General features: G+C 44.3%; 1 protein-coding gene across 1 annotated transcript; it reads right to left on the bottom strand.

The window, feature by feature from the left end:
• Window positions 1-4567: 4567 nt before the first annotated feature.
• Window positions 4568-5326, bottom strand: LOC147451428 (uncharacterized). The gene has a single exon (XM_086520619.1). The coding sequence runs from the start codon at window positions 5324-5326 to the stop codon at window positions 4568-4570; it is 759 nt and encodes a 252-aa protein (XP_086376745.1).
• Between the last annotated feature and the right edge of the window lie 20476 nt (window positions 5327-25802).

The following is a 25802-nucleotide window of genomic DNA, read 5'->3' as shown; positions in this document are numbered from 1 at the left end:
GCCACACATAGCCTTCGTGCAAAATTTTTTGCAACATGATCTTCATGGCAAAATGGCTTCCACAAGATCCCTCATATTTTCTTCTAAAATCTTGTAGATTTTCTCTTTCCAGGGCACACAACACAAACCCAAATCACTTCCTTTGATGTAAAACACATCATCTAGCATTTTGTACTTCCTAGCTTTTCTTATAAAAGCATACTTTTTGGAGGATGGTAAACCTTCAGGTAAAATACCTGTCAACAGAAAATCCATCTGATAACACTTCCCTTCCATGATATAGAGGGGCATTTGCCTTCAACACAAACACACAAGTGATCATTTCTTGGGCAGCATCATGAGCTTCTTCATTTTGAGACCTCTCAATATGTTGCAAACTCCATACTTCAAACTTTTTGAGCAACGATTTCACATTGAAGCATAAATTCTTCAGTTTAGGATTCTTATTCTTCCATACTCCCAATACTTGCTTCATGATCAACAAGGCATCAACAAGGCATCTCATTCCCAACTATAAACAGATTTGCAAACCACCTTCAAGAGCCATGTACTCTCCTTGATTGTTACTTTTTGCATCCAGTTTCAGCCTTTGTTTCCTTATAAGTTTTCCTTGTGCATCATAAATGACAATGCCTCCCAAAGTAGCATCATGACTTCTTCGATAAGAGCCATCAAAATATAACAATGAAGCGCAAGAGTCTCGACTTTCTTCTTTCGCACCACCTCTTCCTTAACCAAAGCAGGGGTTTCTTTATAAGTGAGTAAATCTGCCAGGGTAGCCGGAGTACTCTCTTCTACCAAAAAGGTGAACTGAAAATCGTGAAGTTCAATAACCCATTTTATCACTATTTTTAATATATTCAAATTATTGAACAGCTCAGGAAGCATAATTGATGAGAAAAGTGAACAAATTTTGCAACAAGTAATGCCTGAATCGTTTGCAAGCATAAACCATACTGGTCATCATCAATTCAATTTCAGAGAAATCTCTTTCATGAGGAGTCTTCACTCTGCTAGCATAATGAAAAGGCTTCATATACTGAGATTCCTTCCCCTTTTGCAACAACATGGCTCCAATGGCACATCATCACAGTCACGAGACCACTCCAAGGGATCATTCTTAACTGCTTGCTGCAATGGATACAATAGCTATGATGCCAAAGGTATGAATCGAGACAGATATTTAACCTTCTGTATGAAAGTGGCCAACTGTATGGTATCTTTTGGAGATGACAACAGCAACAAAGCCTTCACTTTCTGTGGATCTGCTTCAATACCATTTTTTGAAATCACATGTCCAAGATGCTTCACCCGTAGCTGCATCAAATGACATTTCTTAGGGTTCAACTGACGCCCATATTCTTCATACCTTGCAAAAGTCATTTTAAGCTCTTAAACATGCTCTTTCCTTGAATTGTATACACATAAATCATCTATGAATCCTTTGAAAAACTTTTGAAGGAACGAGGTAAAGACCTAATCCACTTTTCTTTCAAAAGCTCCAGGCCCATTTGTCAACCAAAAAGGAAGGCAGCAAAAGCAGAAACAACCCCATGAAGTGATAAAAGTAGTCTTTTTCTGGTCTTCCGAAGCAAGGATAAGCTGAAAATATCCGGAATAACCTTCACAGATACTGTATCTTTCAAAGCCAGCCACTGCATCTAAAAGTTGATCAATGAAAGGTAAAGGGTAAGGATCTTTCTTGGTCACTGCATTTAATGGCTTGTAATTAACGCAAACTCTCCAACACCCATCTTTCTTTGGAGTGACCACTACAGGGCTCACCCATTCAGCATTATCCACTAGCACAATGAACCCTGCATCCAAAAGTTAATCCACTTTTTCCTTTAAAGCATTCATTTGATCCTTACCCATCCTTCTTAATTTCTGTAGTATTGACTTTGTCCCTTTGACTAGTTCAATCTTCACAGGATCTCCAACAAAACCCCTTATTTCCTGATATGAAGTGATGAAAAGATTTGGAAACTTGTCCAACATTGTTAAGTACTCCCTTCTTTCTCCTCGTGTCAAATCAGCACTCAACATATTTTAAATCAACTCTTTCTTCACTAGCAATTCTTGTTTACGCTGCATCAACTCCTCAAGTTGCTCTGAACGGCTTGAAGCATTTATATTCCCTGACACTTTCAACATTTTACCCGCTTCCCTCTTCTCTTTGTCCAACAACAAGAATGCCACTTCACCCTCATCACTGGAACTGGAAGTAGTGCTTCTTTCTGAATCTTCAAAACTGTCTTCACTGGTAACTTTGGACTCATCATTTTCACTCACATCTTCTACTCACATCTTCTACTCACATCTTCTAGTGCAAAAGGTTGCTTGGTAGTCATATCAAACACCCTCTTTTCACCCTTCTTGCCATACACATAGATTGTGCCCTTGGCCCAATCTTGTGCAATACCAACAACTCTCAACCAAGATCTTCCCAAAATGAGAGGAAAAGCTCCTAGGCCAGCTGACATAGCATGAAAGTTTACTATAACCTTCACGTTAAAGACTTCAACTTCCAAATTCTTAAGCAGCCCCAAACACTTCACTTTGACCTGGTTTGCTAGTCGAATCGTAAACCTAGAGCTCCCGCATGTAATGAGACCCAGTCTCTCGACACATGACTCTATGATCACACAAACTTGAGCACCTCCATCAATGTAGACCTCTCCCATGCCCACACCTTTGTGCCAAGCGTTCACCACAGGGCAAATGTCGGGTAACTCTCCACTGCCAACACTCTAACTTTTCCATGCTTCGGCTTTTTCTCTGGATTCACTAATGACTTCCACTGCCTCTTAAGTTTGGGCACCATATTCATCAACTGTCCAAAAGTACAATCTACTTTCCTCCCAATTAGGTCTTCCTTTAAACTGTAAGCTGTTTGGCCTTCTCCCAAAGGTAAATCTACTACTTCAAATAGTCTATGAGGTCTTCTCTTCCTCTTGGCTTTCACATCTTCACCCTCTTTCTCTTTCCCTTTCTTTTTACTGGGACCTAGAGCAGCATAGTCTTCCCTCTCTCTTTTTCCTACGGGCATCACATCTGCTTCTTTATTTTCAACCGCACAATACCCACATGACCACCAGAGGTTGAGGCTTGATTTTCCTGTTGAGTACCTTGATCTCGCCGTATATCCAACGCATAATCATTAGCCCTATTAGCAATCTACTAGGGGAGTGGGAACATATCACCTCCCATCCTTGTTGGCTTTGAACAATTAAGTGCTCATGTGACCAAGTTCACCACAATTATAACAGGTAGGGATGAGCCTCCTTTGCGGCTCAAAGACACCTTGTCCATGAGCATTAGGATGAGCTTCACATGCCTAGGCCATTCCTCTACCACGTCCACGACTATGACCACGACCACCTTCAAGAACACTAAGTTGCAATTCCTGCATCATGGTCATCGTGTCTTGCATATTTCGCTGTAACTGCTCAGTATTAGCAACCCTTTGGGCAGGTTTGGGCTCCGGTCTCTGCCTAATTTTTCTCATTTTGGCCACCATTATTTTGCGCAAGGACCGCTTTCCCATACTCATTAAGTCTTTGAGCCTTCCATTCTTTCTCCCTGGCGATAGAGAGCGACTGCTTCGTCGAAGGTAGCGGGACTTTTCAACTCAACTTTGAACTTCAGACTTTCTTTTAAGTTTGCCACAAAATGGTCCTTCTTTAGCATGGATGGAGGGACGGGTGAACTGTATGGCCAAATCATCAACACTTTGATTAACCTTTTGAGTGTACCCCAAAATTTCATGCCAAACTTCATTAGGTACTTCAATGGATCTGTACTGTACAAGAAAAGCTTGCTTCACACGATTGTAGTCCAAAACAACCCCTGGAGTTTGTGCCTGTACCACAGAGTAATAGGGAACGGGCGGTGAAACGGGACCCTCTCGTTCCCGAAATACGTTCCCACAGGGGTCGGGGAGCTAGAACGGAGATGCGGGCAGAACGATGTTCTTGAAAAAATTATCACCGGAACGGCTGGTGGAACGGGACCGGAATGGGCTGGCGGAATGGTGATTTTCAAAAAAAAGTCCGTTGGGACAGTTTTGGAAAATTTTTGGTTGGGATTACGCGTACGAAGTCTACATTGAATTTTCTGGCTTAGGCTTCTTCTGTAGCTTCCTTTGATGACCTGGACTCCCTTTATCAACTCTGATTCTCATTTGAATGTGGGCTAATTGGATGGGGTCTAGAATACTCCTTAGGAGGGACTTTCTGTTTTTGTGCTTCAAGTGGTCATCATCTAGCCCAAACTTGTCCAAATTGAAAGTATGCATGGTATACAACATGGTGCACAAGCTAGTGCTGAGAATTTCTTGGTTTGGCTTCTACATAATAGTTTAGACTTTATATACGTATAAAGTCTCCTGATGTAAAACAGTTAGAAATTCCACAGGCTGGTGTTGTATAGCTTGTGTAAAGTGTCCATGAATTCTGATATGAATTTGAACTTGTGAATTGTGTTAAAAGGCTTCAAAAGCCGGCGGCCACAAAGGAAACAAATATCAAAAACCAATGAGCAATGAGTCATGACTCATGCCTGATTTTCACCTCTGGGTAGGGGCAGAAGACCATCTCACCTCCCAATCTATAGTGGAGTCTTGGACGTTGTGAATATCATCCCAATCCTCATGCATAGGCTCATCCTCATGCGTAGATGCTCCTGCCTCTCCAAGCACCCCTGCCTCCACCTCTATCTCCCACTGTAGAAAGGGATCTGTCACTTTGGATGCTGACTTGCAAAGCATTCTTAAGTTTGCACTGACAAAAACAAGGTCATTTGCTTTCTCCACTCCGAGTCGGTTCCTCTTTCTAAATGCAATGTGGCTATATACACTCCACAATTGCTCCAAGCAAGAGGAGCTAACTGCTTGGCTGAGAATGTGGACGACAAGTCGCTGAAGATCGGGACCATCTGAACCATTTTCTTGCCACCACAAGACGGAGGAAATCTTGGTGCGATCAATTTGGGCATCGGCTGTCCCAAATGATCCTCGCATATCCCTATAAAATGCAAGCTGATCCTTGATTTTGTGTTGCATGTCATGATCAGGGTGAAGCTTCTTCAAGATAGTGTTCCAGTGTGTGTTTACCTCCGAATCATGCTCCTGCCCTGCACCTTGGACCTCTGGGTCCAACACAAAAGCTGCACCATGAAGAGGTGAACTATAGGCATTCCACCTGCTACTGCAAAGCTCTTTGATTTCTTCAAGCCTATCTGGGTCCTTCTCATGCTCTTCAAGGGCCTCGACCATGCGATCCATTGCTTCATAGACCTTGCCAATGCAAGGTTGCATACCATCCATCACTCTAAACAAGTGGATCACTGGTTTCACCATTTTGTTAATAGGGACTCCCAGAACTCAGGATTCTCCACCTTCCCTGTACAAATGATCCATGCGATTGTACTTGCATGGGTAGTCTCAACAAACTCAGTATTGATAAAGAGCTGCCGCACTGCACTTTGACACTCTACAAAGCAACTTACCATTAGATAGTTGTAGGCGAAGAGGGTCTCACAATACTTTAGAAGCACTTTGCCCCCCGACCGCTTCAAGAACTCGGCTCGAAGTATGTTGTGGTTGTTGATGAAAGCAACCATCTTGGATGTGGATGCAATGAGAGGCTCTATCCAAGGTAGTTTGCCGAAATCCTTCAAGAGGTTGTTAAAGCAATGTGCCATGCAAAAGGACACCGTGATGTGAGGATAAGCGCCTTCCAAAATAGCTCTGGCTGCCCTGTTTGATGCCTCCCCACATCGGTGACCAGACCTATCACAAGGTCCAACCCAATGGTCTCTACGGTGGAGGCCCACTCACCCATAAGGACATCTGCTGATTCTTCTGTCTCCGTGGCGTCATGGGAGTGAGCAAAATACATCTTCCCTTTGGAATATGCAACAATGCCGTGGATGGACGTCCTGCTAGTGTCGCTCCATCCATCCGCAATGAGGGTCACGCCATACTTCGTGTATTGCCTCTTCATGTTGAGAGTTGCTATCTCCAGAACGGCCTTATCTCTATTGAGTAGAGTAGTACGGAGGGCCTCGGAAGAGGGTGGCATGTAGCGTGCCCCATACTCTCCAGTCCTCGTGCACATGGTCTTGAAGTACTCCGACCTATACATTGCACACAAGAGGTATTAGTACTTACTATTTAGATGAGAATGAGAATCGAGATGATTGTCTTACCAAGCTTTATGAAGGGGATGTGATCGTGACAAAAAAAGCGGGCAACACTTGCATCCTTATCCTCCTTCCTTTTTGGATCCCAAGTGGTATGTAGGATGCATTGGTGAGATTTGGGAGTGGAGACCGGAGTAGTATTAGGCATTGAAAACGCCGATCGAAATGATGTCACCGCCGTCTCCCGCGTTGCTGCATTACTATCACCACCAACTGATGAAGAAGGTGTAGAAGAGGGAAAAACCAAGTTGTTGGGGTTGATTTGGGACGCTTAGGCCTTGCTGTTTCTTTCTCTTGTTTGTTGGCTTTGATGGTGGCATCCTTGGCGTCAAATACCTTCAAAAATTGCTCGTTGACGGCCTTGCATATTGCTACTTGTTGCCCTTAGCTTAAAGAGGTGAGCACGGAATTTGGTTGTGCTAGATTGCCGTTCGGAGCTGCATAGTTTGCACTTCCATGCGCGTGCACCACCAAAATTTCCCAACACTCGAGATTGCACTTCATCCCACCATGATGCTTCGTCCTTATTCTTCTTCGCACCCAAGGGGTCATGTTCACTTGATGCAGAAGCTTGTGCCATAAGTGATGAGACTCGAGAGAGGAAGGAATCTTTAGAGAGAGAGAGAGAGAGAGAGAGAGAGAGAGAGAGAGAGTGAGAGGATGATGGCACAGTTGAGAGTGAAGGTGAGGTGGAGTCTTGACCCTCAAGACTAAGCCTTGAGGCCCAAGGAAGAGGGAGAGAGGTGATGAATGAGTGAATCATGACTCGAGACTCGAGAGAGATGGAGAGATGGAGAAATGGAGCTTGAGGGAGAAGTGGAGCGGCAAGCCTCAAGCTTGAGCCTTGAGGATTAAAGCCTTGAGGCCCAAGGGAGGGAGAAATGAAATGTTATATTAACAATGGTGCAGCCAAATTTGGTCCGAGGCAGAAGGTGGTCTATGCCAAGCAAAGGCTGTAGGGAGGTGCAGTGCAGAAGTCTAGGGTAGGTACCAAGGTCCTGGGCAGCCAAAGGGTAGCGAGAATGTATGTCCAAAGCGGTTTTTTAAGGCCAAAAGTGCTAAAGGATGATCTAGATGGGATAGCAGATGAAGGTGCCCAAAATGCCAAGTCAGTGCTTGAGAATGTATTGTTCGATGTGCTCTAGAAGCCGGTCCAGACGGCTCGTCAAATGGAGCCCGGATGTGCAAGATATTGAAGTTCAAAGTTAGAAGGTGTTGCAGATCCTCGACGGGTAGGGCAGCTGGGGACAGGTGGCCCCAGTGGATATCAGCGGATACATGTGTAGAGATCTAATTATGGAGCATGCCTGTCTTCTCGGATTTCTAATCGAAGCTACGGATTGCAAGATATGAACTGACAAAGTTTGGACGGGGGCTAGTTCCGGGGCGGTTTGGCCGCATTGAAAAATGTGTCTATGGTGATTTCTTGGAGCCCACCAAGGTTCTCAGTGATAGTATGCATCATGTGGAGCTAGGAGGAATTGACAAAATCCCAATCGGAGCTCGGAGTAGGGAGTTATTTCAAGTCAAAGCCGGAAATTTGTGGCAATAGTGGAACGCCAGATGTTTTTTTTCAGATTTGGGAGGCGCCGTTCAAGGCCGCCAAAAGGGAGAAATGCAGAGGGAAATAGAGGAGCTGAAGTCCAAAAAGGAAAAAATAAAAATGCCAAGGGGCAGTGAGAGAGTGAGATTGAGCGGCTGTGTGCGTGTGTAAGGGTGGAGACAGATCATGGCAATAGGTGTGCATTGTGTGGTGGACTTGTGGAGTGTGTGAGCATTGGGAAGAGAGTAGGCGGTGGTCTGCTAGTGTGAAGTGTGTTTTTGAAGGTGTTTTCTGAGAGGATAGGGGTGATGTGTATACCTGAGCTATAGAGAGGCCTTTGTGTTTGTGCCGGGTGTGTTCCCCCATTCCCCCTCTCCAACGTCTTCAAAAGGCCAAAATGACCTATGAGACCAATCTGTTACAAAATGGTGAATCTAATACCATGTCTCGGTACAAAAGAACTAGATACTACTACTAGAATCCATCCTCATCTGCACTTTGGATATCGAGAGGGTATGGCTCGAATCCTCTGCTGTAGTCTGCGTCGATGCTGTGTAGCCCCTCTCCTCAATCGTGTCCGTCTGGATCTCCGTAGCTCCAGTGCTCGGTGAATGAGAGTGCCGGTAGTGGTCAAATGAGTGTGGACCGAGCTCTGCAATGATGACTGCTGCTCTGGCTGGCGCATATCTAGTGAAAAGAAATCTGTAATCTGTCTCATGGATTATCTCTCTCTATCTCTCCCTAGTAAATTGTCTCTATATCTGTGTAGAGAGTGCCTTGGGAGGGAGAGACAGTGCCTTACCTTGCCTGGGCCCTTGACTCTTGAGAGAGGAAACTTGAGGGGGATAATAGATATGGCATATGCCTCGGATTAATGGGTGTGTATGGCTCTCAACTAATATATAGGTTAAATCCAACCTAATTTAAGCATATTTTAAACTTGCCGTTCCAGCCTCCGTTCCCATTCTGCTTTTTTTTTGGGGGGGGGGGGGGGGGGGGGGGGGGGGGTGTTCTGGAAATGTTCAGGAGGCCCTCGTTCCCGTTCCCCGTTCCCGTTCCGGGTAACTTTGCTGCACTAGCTCTTCATGATTTTGTAACCAAGATTTTGTCTCATCCTATAAACTGTATTGTAGCAGCCGCAACTGTCATGTGCACATCTAACCCTATGTGTACGTGGACAAGCTACTTCATGACATGGGTTCAATTCAGTTAGCTTAGGAGGTGATCTGGCACTTTTATGAGTTTGTTCGCAGACCGTGCATGTCCAGACACTTAGATTAGATACATATCCTCTGGTTGCACACAACATGATCATCAGATTACAGTCAGAACCCATTAGGAGCATTTTTACAGTGCATAGACCTATTTTCCCTATTTTAGCCAATTTTCATTAAGTGACTTTTGTTGGGAACTAGGTAGGGAAAATTAGCAAGTCAAGTACATAAGAAACCTAGCGCTAGAACTTTTTGGCAGAGAGGCAACAGGGACCTGACATCCACAGTGCACCTTCTCAAGCAAGACCTCCCCCCCCCCCGGGCAAGAAGACTCAGCGTTTTCAGCCAAGAGCAGCCAGCGTTTTCTACAAGTGCAGATTCAGCCCAGCGTTTGCAGTTGCAGATCAAGCCAACATTAGCAAGCCTAGTAGAATCCATAGCATTTTTGCAGAAGAGCCCAGATCAGCTTTAGCGTTTTTGAATCAACAGTACAACACAATGTTTTGCAGATTCTCCACGACGGAACCATCATTAGCATCAGTGTTTTTAGTTTTCAGCAGCCAGATTCTACAGTAGAGCCCCCAAACCTCGCAGATCTCACCTTCCCGCAGCAGAACCTTGCCGCACGGTCAGATCAACCACATTTTGTAGATTCAGCCCAAAAAACGCAAATTGCAACATCTGCGTTTTCAGCACGTCGTCGTCACATCAATCGTCATCGTCATTGATATAGAGTCAAAATTCAGCAGATAAAGATTTGCAGATTTCAACCATTAGCATTTTCAAATTTCAACCCGTCTCGTCGTCATCCTCATCGTCGTCGACATCGTCGGCAAGTCCAAGCATTGTAGAGATTTGTGCAATCAATAGTAGACCACTCTTGCCATGAGAGTGGGGCCTTTGAAGGAGGGTTTGACAACATTCTGGTGTCGTATTCTTCTCTCTCTATCTCTCAGTCTCATGCACTTTCATTCACAATGTTCACCACTTTGTCTGTGTCCATTGCACTCTCTCACTAAAGGAACGGAAGGCTCTCCCTTCCATAAGTAAAAGGAACCCTTGAGCATAGTTTGGAGCATTTATCTTGAGCAACATATATAGCTTGGTCTAGTATATTTCGCAGTAAGCAATTGAGTTCCAATTTTTGGATGAAAGTCTGTGTATTCTCGTTAGGCAATCCATAAAACTATGGAAACTCGTCCACCATGTTTGATTGCCACAAAAACACTTACATGTGACGTCAAAAGCTCAAGAGATGTCGATGGATTGCTCCAATACCTAATCCATCTCACACTGGGTAATCGGGCCCCCAATGCTTGGCTTCACAGAAGGCTCACGACCCTCCAAAGGCTGCAATCCAATTACACGACCGCGTCAAGTGCTGTCCACAATTTGCACATACATAGGCGATTGTCCTTAAGGACTCACATCCCCTTTACATTCTCTGTCTGCAAAATAGACATATTCCACAAGAATTGGAGCTTAGGAGCACTTGCTCCTCCGTGGGGGCACCAAAACGATGTTGCGTGCAAACGGCAAGAAAAACGAGTACCTCTATAGCCTTACACGAGTCACACCGTCGAAAGGAAGAACTATTGCACTGCCAAAAACACCTGTGATAAACTCAAGCATGGAACACACTTAAAATTAAGAGAAACAGAGGACATCATGACGGAGCTCATCTCGTGGAGATGTGCGTAAAATATCCATAGGAAAAAAACAGATGCAGAATGAAAGAGTTATGGCCACTCAAAATCGGGGGTGTACTCTCTCTTGCTAAAAAAATGAGCTCTCTGGAAGTTGTGTAGGTGTTGCAGCTATCATAATGGGGGATTTTCTTATCTTTTATCCCCAAAGATTTTTCTCTCTCTTGAGCCGACAAGGCTCTCTTTGTAGGCCTCTTTTAATTGGCTCATTTTTTGCCTTTTTTGGGTAAAAAAGGAGGTGTCAGTGACCCTTTGTCCAAGGGAATAGGGTGGGGACAAGTGTCCGGGGGCCAAAATTTGTAGCCAGGCGCCTGTCCAACTGGGTGGGAACTCAAAAAATGCGCCCTTTCGCCCCCATGAAGCCCACGAGCCCCTCCATAGCCAAGTCTTGAGAGCTCCTCTCACTTTGATACACCCATAATGGGCTCCCAATGTGCCCTATATTCCCTCCACTCTCCCCTTTTCCCTTCCCATGTGGGATAATTCCCATGCCACATGGCAACCTCCTCCCCAATCCTCCCAACTCCCTCATGCCCAATTGATTTCCAACTTCTCCCCCAAGTGGGAACACTTCTCGGACAACCTTCCCTAAAGCGTAACTTGCTGCTCTGGTTACCGAATGACACACCGCAACACATGGCTTGGAGCCCATCATCTTGGCTACTTCTACAAATCTTGAATCTCAACATTCCAATTCAATCATCAAGTTGTCCCAATTTCCTTTGTTGCATGCATCAGCAATCACTTTCTAAGTTGAGACCGCCCACTTCGGATGCTCATAACTCATGATGTACAAGTCCGATTAACGCATTAGCAGAATCAACCCTAGCATCTTTGGACAGAAACCCCAGAAGCATCAGCGTTGTTAGTTTTCAGCATCAAGACAGCGTACTAGAAGTCTCAAACCTCGCAGATCTCACTTTTCCGTAGCAGAACCTCATTGCATGGTCAGATCCACTGAAGTTTGCAGATTCAGCCCGGAAAACACAGATTTCAACATCTGCGTTTTCAGCGCACCGTTCTTGCATTGTGGTCATCGCCATCCTCACCGACATAGAGTCAAAATTCAGCAGATACAAGATTTGCAGATTTCACCCATAAGCGTTCTAAGATTTCAGCCCGTCTCGTTGTCGTCCTCATTGTCGTCGACATCGTCTGCAAGTTCAAAGCATTGTAGAGATTTGTGCAATCAATAGTAGACCACTCTCGCCATAGAGAGTGGGGCCTTTGGAGGAGGGTTTGACAATATTCTGGTGTCGTATTCTTCTCTCTCTATCTCTTAGTCTCAGCACCTTCATTCACAGTGTCTATCCACATTGTTTGTGATCATTTCCACTCTCTCACTAAAGGAATGGAAGGCTCTCCCTTACATAAGTAAAAGGAACCTTGAGCACAATTCGGAGCACTCATCTTGAGCAAAGTTCAATATTCACGTCTGTTGCACCTTACATTGGTATTAGAGCTTTGACAGTGTTCTCTATCACTCAAGGAAAGAACCACAAGAATTAATTTTTTTGCTTGTGCGGTCGCACGTAACCCAACTCCACTTGGGCGTGTCGATTCCTAATCATGTATTTGAAGATGACAGGAAACCTAAGAAAAAAGGACTTGTCCAGCCTCCCCTTGTTCCTCTTTTCACTCATTGAGAGCGGACCGTGCACTTAGCGGCCGGCCAAGAGACTTGAGGTGTGAAAAAGAAACCTTGGTGTGAGCGCAAGGCCACTAAGGGGTGCGCCCGCAGAAAAGAGACGAGCTCGGATTAGAGAAGATTCTTCGCTAATGTAGATTGCAAGCTAAAGAAGAAGCTTAAGAACCTCAAGACTCCAGAACCTCAAGACTCAAGAACCCAAGAACCCAAGACCCACAAGAACCCAAGTTCCTTGTGAACTTAAGAACCCAAGACTTCAGTGTATAGTCATTACTCGAAGCATGGCAGTGGCGAAGAAGAATTTTTCGCACACGAGGTTTTTCCGACCCTCCCTCTTCCCCATCTACGCCAAGGATTGCACTCACTCCTATGGAGGCTTTTCACAAGATGATGATGGACAGAAAGTTAGAACACGAAGCAAGAAAAGCAGAATTAGATCGTGCACACAACGTAAGAATGGCATCCATAAAGCGTGAGCACCAAGAAAGAAAAGCGAAAATGGATCTCGAGCACCAAGAAAGAACAACAGAATTGGCTCGTGAGCGTGAAGAAAGCCGGTTAGCCTTTGAGCGTGAGCGTGAGCAAGCGCGGTTGGCGGCCGAACAGAGAGCCCAACACATGCAAGAGTTGTTCCGACTTTTTTCTAATGTGTAGGCACAGATTGCAAAGGATCAGGAGAAGGAGACTCTCTCATCTTTTCTTCTCCAAAGCACGACATACATGATTTGCATGATAATGATAAGCGTGATGATTTACATGATCAAGATGTGATTATTCACGAGCATGATGATTTGCATGGTCAAGATGTGATTATTCACAAGCATGGTGATTTGCCTAATAATGATGTGATTGTTCACAAGGAGGATGGTTTAGTTGATGCTTTTTCTAGTGAAGCTAACCTCATTGCAGATTTGAGCAATCACAAAGAACCTATCTTGGCTCTCGAGTGGAGGTCCAAAGAACCCCCACGGGAAGATTCGATCAATCATGAAGAATTGATCTTGTCTCTCGAGTCGACGTCCAAAGAAACCCCATAGGAAGTATTATGTGTTTGAATGATTAGTCAACACGCATTGTTCGAGTGTTTCATTCGTGATGCTTTCCTATATTTCAGGCACCGTCCTTATGTGATCTCTTTTCATAGGCATGACATATTGCACAGTGAGCATGATTCACTCATGAATAAGCACGGACGTATGCGGATTACTCATGAAAAGATGAAATGTTTGCATTCAAGGAATTCACAATCCATGTCTCTTCCTTGGCATGGCACAATATCCGAAAGAGCACAAGAAGGATTGAGCATCAAGCATGGACATTTCCATTGTGATTGGCCATAGTTGATTGATTTAGATCAAAAAGTCAAGATTAGACTCCGTGTTTGCGTGTGTTTGATGAGGGGTTTGGCACTCCGTCTCTATGTTCATCTACATTGCATGCAGAGTCTTTTCGAAAGAATAGAAATTTTCCAGTCACTTTACATGAAATGGGTATGTTCATGTTTTTGTGTTGGAAGTGGTTTCAGGAATTTTCATCCTCGGAGATTCTTGAAAAAGATAGACGCATGACTATTGACGAAGTTGAAGCATTTAAGGAGCCACAGATGACTTTGTGTCGCTTTCGGCGCGGCCCAAAAAAGCAAGTGTTGCAAACCTTTATCAAGTTCAAATATCTCATGGCCCACACATCAGAGTCGGCCGGCAAAGAGTCCTTCCTAGGATTCATCCAGATGCTGTTGGTCGCGATCTCCATCGACGCCATACAGTTCAGTACTAGTACCTCCCTTTGAAAGGAGGGGATGTCACGTGCACATCTAACCCTATGTATACGTGGACAAGCTACTTCATGACTAGGGTTCAGTTCGATTCAGTTTAGTTAGCTTAGGAAATGTTCTGGCACTTTTGTGAGTCTGTTCGTAGACTGCGCATGTCTAGACACTTAGAGTGGATGCATATCCTCTGGTTGCACACAGCATGATCATCAGCATTACCATCAGGAGCATTTTACAGTGCAGAAAAACTATTTTCCCTATTTGAGCCATTTTTCACTTATTATTTTTAAGTGACTTTTGTTGGAAAACTGGGTAGGGCAATTTGACAAGGAAGTATATAAAAAAACCCAGTGCTAGCACTTTCTGGCAGAGGAGGTAGTAGGGACCTGACATCCAACAGTGCACCTTCTCAGAAGGACCCCCCCGGCAGTCAATACAACATTTTCAATCAATGACCTGCATAGCGTTTTGCCAAGGACAATCAGCGTTTTTGCATTACAGCAGCCTAGCGATAGCAGGATCAAGCAAAAGCCTAGCATTTTTGCATCAGATCACAGATCAGCCCTAGCGTTTTTGGATCAGTAGGACTCCTAGAGTTTTGCAGATTCATTGCGACAGAAACCCTAGAAGCATCAGCGTTCTCAATTTTCACCATCAAGACACCGCACTAGAAGTCCCAAACCTCGCAGACCTCCCCTTCTCGCAGCAGATCCTCGTCGCACGATTAGATCCACAGAAGTTTGGAGATTCAGCCCGGAAAATGCAAATTTCAACATTTGCGTTTTTAGCACGTCGTCATCACATCATCGTCATTGTCGTCGTCACCGACATAGAGTCAGAATTCAGCAGATACAAGATTTGCAGATTCCAGCCTTTAGTGTTTTCAGTTTTCAGCCCGTCTCATCGTCCTCCTCATCGTTGTCAACATTGTCCGAATCAATAGTAGACCACCCTCGTCATAGAGAGTGGGGCCTTCGGAGGAGGGTTTGACAACATTCTGGTGTCCTATTCTTATCTCTCTATCTCTCACTCTCACCACCTTCATTCACAGTGTCTATCCACTTTGCTTGTGATCATTTGTACTCTCTCACTAAAGGAACAAAAGGCTCTCCCTTCCATAAGTAAAAGGAACCTTGATCACAGTTCGGAGTACTCATCTTGAGCAAAGTTCAATATTCACTTCCGCTGCACCTTACATTGGTATCAGAGCTTTGATAATGTTTTGTATCACCCAAGGAGAGAACCACAAGTAATTTTTTTTGCTTGTTGCGGTCGCATGTAACCCAAGTCCACCTGGGCGTGTCGATTCCTAATCCTGTTTTTGAAGAATGATACGAAACCCAAGCAGGAAGGACTTGTCCGGCCGCCCCTTGTTCCTCTTTTCACTCATTGAGAGCATACCGTGCACTTAGTGGCTGGCCAATCGACATGAGGTGGGAAAAAGAAACCTTGATGTGAGCGCAAGGCCGCTAAGGGGTGCGTCCGCAAAAAAGAGACGAGCTCGGGTAAGAGAAGATCCTTCTCTAGCACAGATTGCAAGCTAAAGAAGAACCTCAAGAACCTCAAGACTCCAGAAGCTCAAGAATCTCAAGACTCAAGAACCCAAGACGCACAAGAACCCAAGTTCCTCGTGAACTTAAGAACCCAAGACTTCAATGTATGGTCATTATACGAAGCGGAATGGATACTTCGCATGGAGGTGATGAGCATGACAGTGGCGAAGAAGAATTTTTCCCACAAGGAGGTTTTTCCGACCCTCCCTCTTCCCCATCTGCGCCAAGGATTGCACTCACCCCTATGGAGGATTTTGACAAGATGATTATGGACAGAAAGTTAGAACACGAAGCAAGAAAAGAAGAAAGAATGGCAGAATTAGATCGTGCACACAACGAAAGAATGGCAGCCCTAAACCGTGAGCATCAAGAAAGAAAAGCAAAAATGGATCGCGAGCACCAAGAAAGAACAACAGAATTGGCTCGTGAGGGCGAAGAAAGTCGGTTAGCAAAGGATCAGGAGAAGGAGACTCTCTCAGTCTGTTCTTCTCCAAAGCACGAGACACATGATTTGCATGATAATGATAAGCAAGATGACTTACATGATCAAGATGTGATTATTCATGAGCATGATGGTTTGCATGGTCAAGATGTGATTATTCACGAGCATTGTGATTTGCCTGATAATGATGTGATTGTTCACAAGGATGATGATTTAGTTGATTCTTTTTCTAGTGAAGCTAACCTCATTGCAGATTCGATCAATCGCAAAGAACCGATCTTGGCTCTCGAGTCGAGGTCCAAAGAACCCCCACACAAAGATTCGATCAATCACGAAGAACCAATCTTGGCTCTCGAGTCGAGGTCCAAAGAACCCCCACAGGAAGTATTATGTGTTTGAATGATTAGTCAGCACGGATTGTTCGAGTGTTTCATTAGCGATGCTTTACTGTATTTTAGTCACCATCCTTATGTGATCCCTTTTGATAGGCATGGCACATTGCATGATGAACACGATTCACTCATGAATGAGCACGGATGTATGTGGGTTACTCATGAAAAGATGAAATGTTTGCATTCAAGGAATTCACATTCCATGTCTCTTCCTTGGCATGACACAGTATCCGAAAGAGCACAAGAAGGATTGAGCATCTGGTTATTTCCATCGTGATTTGCCACAGTTGATTGATTTAGATCAGAAACTCAAGATTAGACTCTGATGTTTGCGTGTGTTTGATGAACGGTTTGGCACTCCGTCTCTATGTTCATCTACATTGCATGCACAGTCTTTTCGAAAGACTAGAATTTTTCCAGTCACTTTACATGGAATGGGTATGTTCACGTTTTTGTGTTGGAAGTGGTTTCAGGAATTTTCATCCTCAGAGATTCTTGAAGAAGGTAGACGCATTATTATTGACGAAGTTGAAGCATTGAAAGGGCCACATATGACTTTGTATCGCTTTCGGTGCGGCCCAAAGAAGCAAGCGTTGCAGACCTTTAATAAGTTCAAGTATCGCATGACCCACGCATCAGAGTGGGCCGGCGAAGAGTCCTTCCCAAGATTCATCTAGACGCTATTGGCGATCTCCCTCGACGCCATACAGCTCGGTACGAGTACCTCACTTTGAAAAGGAAGCGATGTCATAGTCACATCTAACCCTATGTGTACATGGACAAGCTACTTCATGACTAGGGTTGGGTTCAGTTCAGTTCAGTTAGCTCAGGAACTGTTCTGGCACTTTTGTGAGTCTGTTCGCAGATGGTGCATGTCGAGAAACTTAGAGTAGATGCATATCCTCTGGTTGCACACAGCATGATCATCAACATTACCGTCAGAATTCATCAGGAGCATTTTACAGTGCAGAAAACCTATTTTTCCTATATTAGCCATTCTTCTCTATTCTTTAAGTGACTTTTGTTGGGAGACTCGGTAGGCAATTTGACAAGCAAGCATATAAGAAAACCCAACGCTAGCACTTTCAAGCAGAAGAGGCATTAGGGACTTGACATCCATTAGTGCACCTTCTCAGCAAGACCTCCCCAACAGTCAACACAATGTTTTGAGCCAAAGACCAGCCTAGCATTTTTGCCAAGGACAGCCAACGTTTTTGCATTACAGCAGCCTAACGACAACAGGATCAAGCAAAAGACTAACATTTTTGCATCAGATCACAGATCAGCCCTAGCATTTTTGGATCAGCAGGACTCCTAGCGTTTTGCAGATTCATCGCAACAGAAAGCCTAGAAGCATCAGCGTTTTCAGTTTTCAGCATCAAGACACCACAGTAGAAGTCCCAAACCTTGCAGATCTCACCTTCCCGCAACAGATCCTCGTCGCACGGTCAGATCCACAGAAGTTTACAGATTCAGCCCGAAAAACGCAGATTTCAGTATCTGTGTTTTCAGGACGTCGTCGTCACATCGTTGTCATCGCTATTGTCATTGACATAGAGTCAAAATTGAGCAGACACAAGATTTGCAGATTTCACCCATTAGCGTTTTCAGATTTCAGTCCGTCTCGTCCTCTTCCTCATCGTCGTCGACATCATCCGCAAGTCCAAAGCATTGTAGAGATTTGTGCAATCAATAGTAGACCACTTTCACCGTAGAAAGTGGGGCCTTCGGAGGAGGGTTTGACAACATTCTGGTGTCGTATTCTTCTCTCTCTATCTCTCAATCTCAGCACCTTCATTCACAGTGTCTATCCACTTTGTTTGTGATCATTTGCACTCTCTCACTAAAGAAACAAAGGCTCTCCCTTCTGTAAGTAAAAGGAACCTTGAGCACAATTCTGAGTACTCATCTTGAGCAAAGTTCAATATTCACTTCCGCTGCACCTTACATTGGTATCAGAGCTTTGGCAGTTTTCTGTATCACTCAAGGAAAGAACCACAGGAATTATTTTTTTTGCTTGTTGCGGTCGCACGTAACCCAAGTCCACTTGGGCGTGTCGATTCCTAATCATGTTTTTGAAGAATGACAAGAAACCCAAGAAAGAAGGACTCGTCCAGCCTCCCCTTGTTCTTCTTTTCACTCATTGAGAGCGTACCGTGCACTTAGCGGCCGGCCAATCGACGTGAGGTGGGAAAAAGCAACCTTGGTGTGAGCACAAGGTCGCTAAGGGGTCCGCCCGCAGAAAAGAGACGAGCTGGGGTAAGAGAAGATTCTTCTCTAACGCAGATTGCAAGCTAAAGAAGAACCTCAAGAACCTCAAGACTCCAGAACCTGAAGAACCTCAAGACTCAAGAACCCAAGAACCCAAGACCCACAAGAACCCAAGATCCTTGTGAACTTAAGAACCCAAGACTTCAATGTATGGTCATTACCCATAGTGGAATGGATACTTCGCATGGAGGGATGAGCATGGCAGTGGCGAAGAAGAATTTTCCTCACCAAGAGGTTTTTCAGACTGTCCCTCTTCCCCATCTACGCCAAGGATTGCACTCACTCCTATGGAGGCTTTTGACAAGATGATGATGGACAGAAAGTTAGAACAACAGAAAGAAAAGCAGAAAGAAAGGTAGAATTAGATCGTGCACACAACAAAAGAATGGCAGCCACAAAGCGTGAGCACCAAGAAAGAAAAGCGGAAATGGAGTGCGAGCACCAAGAAAGAAAAGCAGAATTGGCTCACGAGCACGAAGAAAGCCGGTTGATCTTTGAACGTGAGTGGGAGCAAGCGCGCTTGGCGGTCGAAAAGAGAGCCCAACGCATGCAAGAGTTGTTCTGACTTTTTTCTTATGTGCATGCACAAATTGCAAAGGATGAGGAGAAGGAGACTCTCTCAGTCTGTTCTTCTCTAAAGCACGACACACATGATTTGCATGATAATGATCAGCATGATGATTTACATAATCAAGATGTGATTATTCACGAGCATCATGATTTGCATGGCCCAGATGTGATTATTCACGAGCATGATGATTTGACTGATAATGATGTGATTGTTCACAAGGATGTTGATTTAGTTGATGCTTTTTCTAGTGAAGCTAACCTCATTGCAGATTCGATCAATCACAAAGAACCGATCTTCACTCTCGAGTCGAGGTCCAAAGAACCCCTACGGAAAGTATTATTTGTTCGAATGATTAGTCAGCACGCATTGTTTGAGTGTTTCATTCGTGATGCTTTCCTATATTTTAGTCACCGTCCTTATGTGATCCCTTTTCATAGGCATGACATATTGCACTATGAACATGATTCACTCATGAATGAGCATGGATGTATGCAGATTACTCATGAAAAGATGAAATGTTTTCATTCAAGGAATTCACATTCTATGTCTCTTCCTTAGCATGACAGAGTATTCGAAAGAGCAAAAGAAGGATTGAGCATCAAGCATGGGCAATTCCGTTGTGATTTGCCACAGTTGATTGATTTAGATCAGAAAGTCAAGATTAGACTCCATTGTTTGCGTGTGTTTGATGAACGGTTTGGCACTCCATCTCTATGTTTATCTACATTGCGAGCACAGTCTTTTGAAAAGGCTAGAATTTTTCCGGTCACTTTACATGGAATGGGTATGTTCATGTTTTTGTGTTAGGAGTGGTTTCAGTTGAAGAAGGTAGATGCATTACTATCAACGAAGGTGAAGCATTGAAGGAGCCACAGATGACTTTGTGTCGCTTTCGGCGCTGCCCAAAGAAGCAAGCGTTGCACACCTTTATGAAGTTCAAGTATTGCATGGCCCACGCATCAGAGTGGGCCGGCGAAATCCTTCCCAGGATTCATCCAGACGCTGTTGGCGATCTCCCTTGACGCCATACAGACCGGTACCAGTACCTCACTTTGAAAAGGAGGGTATGTCATGTGCATATCTAACCCTATGTGTACACGGACAAGCTACTTCATGACTAGGGCTCAGTTCAGCTCAGTTCAGTTAGCTTAGAAAGTGTTCTGGCACTTTTGTGAGTCTGTTCACAGACTGTGCATGTATAGACACTTAGAGTAGATGCATATCCTCTGGTTGTACACAACATGATCATCAACATTACCATCACAATTCATCAGCAACATTTTATAGTGCAAAAATCTAATTTTCCTATTTTAGCCATTTTTCACTTATTACTTTTAAGCGACTTTTGTTGGGAAATTGGGTAGGGCAATTTGACAAGCAATATGTAAGAAAACTCAGTGCTAGCACTTTATGGTAGAAGAGGCAAGAGGGACGTGACATCCAATAATGCACCTTCTCAGCAAGACCCCCCGGGTAGTCAACACAGTGTTTTCAGCCAAAGACCAACCTAGCATTTTTACCAAGGACAGCTAGCGTTTTTGCGTTACTGCAGCCTGCCAACAGCAGGATCAAGCAAAAAGCCTAGAATTTTTGTATCAGATCACATATCATCCCTAGCATTTTTGGATCAGCAGGACTCCTAGCATTTTGCAGATTCATCGCGACAGAAACCCAAGAAGCATCAGCGTTTTCAGTTTTCAGCATCAAGACACCGCAGTAGAAGTCCCAAACCTCGCAGGTCTCACCTTCGCGCAGCAGATCCTCCTCGCACGGTGAGATCCACAAAAGTTTGCAGATTTAGCCCGGAAAACGTAGATTACAGCATCAACGTTTTCAGCACTTCGTCGTCACATTGTTGTCATCGCCGTCTTCATCGACATAGAGTCACAATTCAGCATATACAAGATTTGTAAATTTCAGCCATTAGTGTTTTCAGATTTCAATCTGTCTCATCGTTGTCCTCATCGTCGTTGACATTGTCTGCAAGTGCAAAGCATTGTAGAGATTTATGCAATCAAAAGTAGACCACTCTCGCCATAGACAGTGGGGCCTTCGAAGGAGGGTTTGACAACATTGTGGTGTCGTATTCTTCTCTCTCTATCTCATTTAGCAGCTTCATTCACTGTGTATATCCGCTTTCTTTGTGATCATTTGCACTCTCTCACTAAAGGAACGGAAGGCTCTCCCTTCTGTAAGTAAAAGGAACCTTAAGCATAATTCGGAGCACTTATCTTGAGCAAAGTTCAATATTCACTTTTGTTGCACCTTACATTGGTATCAAAGATTTGACAGTGTTTAGTATCACCCAAGGAAAGGACCACAAGAATTATTTTTTTGCTTGTTGAGATCGCACGTAACCAAGTCCAGTTGGGCGTGTCGATTCCTAATCGTGTTTTTGAAGAATGACAGGAAACCCAAGAAAGAAGGACTTGTCCAGCCTCCCCTTGTTCCTCTTTTCACTCATTGAGAGCGGACCGTGCACTTAGCGGCTAGCCAATCGACGTTGTGAGCAGGATGAAAACACACAGAGCGCCTCTATAACGACCCGACACACACTCTTGGAAGGATATACACACACACTATGGGGCACCACTCGGCTTAGACAACACACCTGGCCGAGATAGGGAACACACCTCTGGAGTGAGAGGAGAGAAACTATCCACTTGTCCACTCCACACACACACACACACACACACACACACACACACACACACACACACACCCAAAAAATTTAGCTCAAAAGAGGAGAATTTCTGATGTTTAGATACAAATGAGCTTGGGCCAACACCAATGGGGCAAACAACTCACACAATATGGGTAAAAGATACCAAATACAATCACAAATTGGAGAAGAAGCTTCACTCACCGGAGAAGATTACACAGAAAAACAACAGAAAAAGAGTGAGGAATTTGGCAAAATGGACAGCGTCATCGTGTCCGGAACGGCCCAAAACCTCAGTCTACAATGTCAAAGTGCTCAAATCCGACCTCGGATGAGCAGTTTACGGCCAAAACAGGCTCCAAAATGAGCAAAAACACAGCTGCGGCTGTTCCTCCTCTCTTCTCCATGTTTTTTCTGGTCTTCTCTCAGTTTTTTCAGTTCCCACACTTAGCTTTATTATTTGGGCACCCTTGGCCTTTTAGATGACCTCAAACGGACCCCGAACAGGCCAAAAACTGACCTCGCAGTGCATAGTTGTCACCTTTTTGCATCATTCGCACACCGGGCACTCAGCTTTTTTCCAATAATGCATCTTGCCACCACAAGAAGTGGCCCCAAAAAGTGGTCCTAATGATGACCTTTCTGCATAACTCTCACAAGAAAACACCCACGTTGTGTCCGTCCTCATCCGCGTGCAAATATTGACCTCGTTCGCCCTCCTGACGCCACTAGATGCCATCTGACGCACCTGCTGACCTCACGTCGTCGGCCCGCGGATAGCTTCCTCGAGAAGTTTTATGCGCTACCAACTCCTCCTTATTGTAGAAAAACACAATGGTACTAGTAACGATGAAAATCGATGCACTATGTACATGGTGTCCTACCTGTACACATGTGGGTCCCACGTAACCACCTGGCTCTGGAAAATGGGCAATACTTTATTTGATGCACCATGCATGGGTATGTACATATGCGCAATCCCTTGCTCCAAAAAACTCCTGACATAATTTGCCCATCCCCTAGCCTGCTAGATCATTCATGATCAGCAGCAGCAAAGAGAGATATGAGACTCGCCGCATCACAGGTCTCCTCATCCTTCACAGACATCACTCGCTCCTCAGAAAACTCATATTGCTCCACCATCATCAACCTGGCATGATACAACTTAAGACGCAATCCATTTACCCTTGATGTATGTAAAATCCCATCCAGGTTAGCCAACTGATATGTACCATTCGGGAAACACTCCACTACCTTGAAAGGGCCTTCCACTTAATTTGAAACTTCTTTTGGAAGGTGTTGTCCAGCTTACTGTTGTAGCGCAAAACCAAGTCATTTATCTTTGCCAAAGCCTTATCCTGCATCTGCCCATAATGCTCCAATGCGCTCATCCTATCCAAATGGACCTCTTGTAACTGCAAGAGCCTCTCTTTGAATGCATCACTAGGCAGCCCAAGCAACTTCTCTAACATCTTGACTGCAGGCAATTCTACCTCCACAGGCAATAGTGCTTCCTTTCCATACACCAAATGAAATGGAGTAAACCCTGTACCTGTCTTCACCGAAGTACGGTAAGCCCATAATGCACTAGGCAATTCCAAATCCCAATTCTTTCCTTGGTGCTCTGTCACTTTAGAAATAATTTGTACCAACTCACCATTGAATCTTTCATTTAAGCCATTACACTGCGGGTAATAAGGAGTGGTATGCTGGTGCCTAATCTTCATCTTTGCACATAAAAAATCTAGCAGTTTAGCTCTAAAACCAGGCCCCTTATCTGAAAGTAGCTCCAGTGGCACCCCAAACTTGCAACATATTTCATCATACACAAATTTTGCCACATCCTTTGCAGTGATCTGTTTTACTGCTATAGCCTCTGCCCATCTAGAGAAATAGTCCACTGCCGTCAAAATATAGCTTTTGCCCCTGCTTGTGATAGGTAACGGGCCTATTGCATCAATCCCCCACTTTTCAAACACATCAAATGCCATAATGGTTTTTCGTAGCTCTGGCTTCAACACTCTCTTCCCAACTGCTTGACACCTATTGCAAGACCTACACCAATGGTGAACATCCTTGTGCAAACTAGGCCATACATACCCCTCTTGCAAAATCTTATGCAAGGTGATCTTTAGAGCAAAATGGCCACCACATGCGCCTTCGTGATTCTCTTCCAACACTCTGTAAAGCTCCTCCCGCCAAGGTACACGTCTCAACACGAGATCAGCCCCTTTCATGTATAAGACATCACCAATAAGTTTGTACCTGTATGCTCTACGCACAAAGCCATACTTCTTAGACTTCTGAATCTCCTTTGGAATGATTCGTGTTAGCAAAAACTCCTCTTCTTGAGCCAAACTTTCCCGGCCATGATAAAGAGGTAAAGTGGTCCTCAACACAAATAGTTCCCCAATCATGCCTTGAGCTGCTTCATGTGCCTCTCCATTTAGAGCACGTTCAATGTGTCTGATACTCCATGCTTCAAACTTTTTTAACAGGCCTTTAATTCTGAAGCACATTTCCTTCAATGAGGTGTTCTTGCTCTTCCACACACCCAACACTTGCTTCACCACTAACAAGGCATCACCTTTTATGCTCAACCTTCGAACCCCATGCTTCAAACAAATGTGTAATCCGGCTTCCAATGTGGCATATTCAGCCTCATTTGTTACTATGCACATCCAATTTGAACCCTCTCTTGCATACTAGCTTCCCCTCTGGATCATAAAGTGCTATACCCTCTGAAGCTGCATCGTGGCTCTTTCTGTATGAACCATCAAAGAACAACACATGTGCATTTCTGATCTGTGGCACTTCTTCAACTACCTTTCTCACCACCTCTTCCTTAACAATAAGGGGATTCTCCTTGTAGGTCAACAAATCAGCTAGGGTAGCCCTTGTACTATCTTCCACTAGAAAAGAGAACTCAAACTCTTGCAGCTCAATTACCCATTTCTTCACCACATTTGACATGTTAATACCATTAATTAACTGTGGCAAAAAGGCATAACTCATCAAGAAAACAAAAGGCCGTGGTAGCAAGTAATGACGAAATCGTCGACAAGCAAATATTACACTGGCCATCACTAGCTCTACTTCCGATAACTTTCTCTCCGCTACCAACTTCACTCGGCTTGCACAATACACTGGCCTCATATAATGGCTGCCCTTCCCCTTTCAATAGCATGGCTCCAATGGAATCATCCCCTACTGATGGATTTACATAAAAAACTTTCTCCCAATCAGGAGCCTGCATGGCTGACAACCCCCCTAACACCTCTTTCACCTCTTGAAACACTTCTTCACACTTGTCATCCCATTGAAATGGATCATGCTTTGCCACTTGCTGTAATGGATAAAGAAGCTGCGAAGACAATGGAATAAACCGTGCCATGTACTTCACTTTGTGTATAAAGGTTGCCAATTGCTTCGTACTCATAGGTGATGGAAGAAGAATAATAGACTTAACCTTATCTGGATCAGCCTCAATGCCATTTTCTGACACCATATGGCCCAATAACTTCACCCTTGGCTGTGCTAGATGACATTTCTTTGGATTTAGTTGTCCTCCACATTCATCATATCGAGCCAATACCATCTGCAGCTTCTCATGGTGTTCAACCCTACTGCTATAAACACAGAAGTCATCCATAAAAGCCTTAACACAACTACCAATGAATGGTTCCAGCACCCAATTTGCTCTTTCTTGATAGAAAGATGGTCCATTTGACAACCCAAACGGCAACACTGTGTAGCAATAGCAGCCCCATGGCGTAATAAATGTTGTCTTTGTGCGGTCTTTAAGAGCAATCTTCAATTGAAAAT

This window comes from Adiantum capillus-veneris, chromosome 9 (assembly GCF_014529385.1).
Source record: "Adiantum capillus-veneris isolate H3 chromosome 9, ASM1452938v2, whole genome shotgun sequence".
Lineage (NCBI taxonomy): Eukaryota > Viridiplantae > Streptophyta > Polypodiopsida > Polypodiales > Pteridaceae > Adiantum > Adiantum capillus-veneris.
The sequence above is the reverse complement of the archived record's forward strand: the minus strand, read 5'-3'. Positions and strand labels throughout refer to the sequence as shown.

Coding starts and splice junctions, on each gene's coding strand:
- LOC147451428 (XM_086520619.1), bottom strand. CDS start 5,326: ATGGATGGTATGCAACCTTGCATTGGCAAGGTCTATGAAGCAATGGAT.